Here is a 1,796-nt window from a genome sequence, read left to right on the forward strand (position 1 = left end):
AGAATGGGTTGGGTTGGAAGGGTCCTTAAAGGTCATGGAAGCAGAGAATGGTTTGGTTTGAAAAGGTCCTTAAAGGTCACAGAACCACAGAATTCTGGAATGGGTTGGAAAGGTCCTTCAAGGTCACAGAGCCTTGGGCAGGGATGGGGCTCCCACAGCAGTTCCAGCTCCTGAGCTCCATCTGGGTGAAGGATTTCCCCCCCCCTAAATCTCCTTCACCTTAAAGCCGTTCTCCCATGAATTTATGGCTTCCATGAGCCAACATTTGCTTCCTCTTTCTTTCAGCACCTGAACTCCAAATAGAATTTTCCCTCTTAGGAAATCTCCCTTCCTCTTTTCCCTCCCGCGCCCCTCATCTGTAACAAAACCCATTTTTGGTGTCTTCTGAGAGCATTTCTGTGCTCGTGGATTGGTGTCAACTCATTCCTCAGTAATTTTGTTCTCGTTTTTCAGCGCTGAGCCAAGCTATCAGCCTGGACCTGCCAGAAACAGAACGCCTCTCTATGCTGCTCTTATCCAGCTTCCAGGTCAGCTCCCCCCCTGTTGCCCAAGCACGATATTTTTCTGACCTTCCCTTTATGTTCTGCTCTGTAGAATTGGGATCAGAAAAGAGGAGGAGGAATTAATTTCTCCTTCAGTAACGAATCTTCCTACAAACACACAGTTAAATTTCAAGCTTTCATGGGGTCCCGCAGCACAAACAGCTTTGGGGTGATGAAATCTCTGTGTTCTCATAGTTCTCTGCACAGAAACTCGAGCACATCTTGGAGCAGACAGAAGGCTTCAGTCCCGAGGCTTTCAAAGCCAACGGTGAGTTTGTGGTTTTTGTGTGTTATAAAAGAGGTGAAAAGCACAGCTTTCCATTGGGGTGCTGTTAAGGTGAGACCTGCTGGCTTGGGGAAGAAGGATCCGGCGTTGCTGGTATCACCTCAGTTTCTGTGAGTTCAGTTTAATTAAGCTACAATCCCAGAGATCAGCACAAATGACAGCTGAACAGACAAGGGACCAAGCTGGCTTTCTGCTCTGCTCTTCAGCAATTAGTGGGCAGTTGGTGTAAGAGCTGCTCACGTGGCTCTGTTTCCCACCTCCAGTGAGTTCAGTTTCAGAAGACCTGAAGAGATACATAGAGAAACTGAAGCTGGATGGAACCCTGCAGAGCTGCGTGGAGAAAGCTGAAGGGTAAGGAACTTCCAGGCCACTATTTGTTGTTTTTCAGGTTTTCCTGCCTCAATATCCCATTCCCAGACAGTAAACGAGGCATTTTGGGGCTGATGACGTTACTGGAACATCACGGTGGATATTGAAAGGGAATATTAATTTATTTTTATGAGGTGATCTAAAAGATAAAAAAGTCTCTGTGTGGTGTTAATCATTTGCAGAGCCCTGTGTGGTTTGTGTGTGTGTGTGATGCACAAACACTTCCATCTCTCTGCATCTCTGCTTCAGGGATCCCTCGGACTCTGTTTCGGATGAATCGGTGTGCAAAGCAAAGGAGTGCATTGCCAGGTGAGGGCTGCTGATTTTCCTGCCTTTCTAAAAGGTGGTTTTTTTTTTGGTATGTTATTTCTCTGCACTTCACTTTCTGTGTGCCTGCATTGCAATTTAAACCCCACAGAGGGGATTCCTGCTGCGTGTTGCAATTTGAACCCCACAGAGGGGATTCCTGCTGCATGTTGCAATTTAAACCCCACAGAGGGGATTCCTGCTGTGTGTTGCAATTTAAGCCCCACAGAGGGGATTCCTGCTGCGTGTTGCAATTTGAACCCCACAGAGGGGATTCCTGCTGTGTGTTGCAA

At 47.1% G+C, this 1,796-nt stretch overlaps 1 protein-coding gene across 1 annotated transcript in view; it reads left to right on the forward strand.

The window, feature by feature from the left end:
* Nucleotides 1-1,796, forward strand: part of DSN1 (DSN1 component of MIS12 kinetochore complex) — a 6,631-nt gene that overhangs the window by 2,400 nt on the left and 2,435 nt on the right. The window contains exons 5-8 of the mRNA XM_042894317.1: nt 454-527; nt 738-810; nt 1,092-1,179; nt 1,447-1,506. Coding sequence (XP_042750251.1) covers nt 454-527; nt 738-810; nt 1,092-1,179; nt 1,447-1,506 — 295 coding nt within the window. The remainder of the gene's footprint in view (nt 1-453; nt 528-737; nt 811-1,091; nt 1,180-1,446; nt 1,507-1,796) is intronic.

The sequence above is a fragment of the Lagopus leucura genome, unplaced genomic scaffold, assembly GCF_019238085.1.
Source record: "Lagopus leucura isolate 7727_CA_CO unplaced genomic scaffold, USGS_WTPT01 223-1_obj-0_obj, whole genome shotgun sequence".
Classification (NCBI taxonomy): Eukaryota; Metazoa; Chordata; class Aves; order Galliformes; family Phasianidae; genus Lagopus; species Lagopus leucura.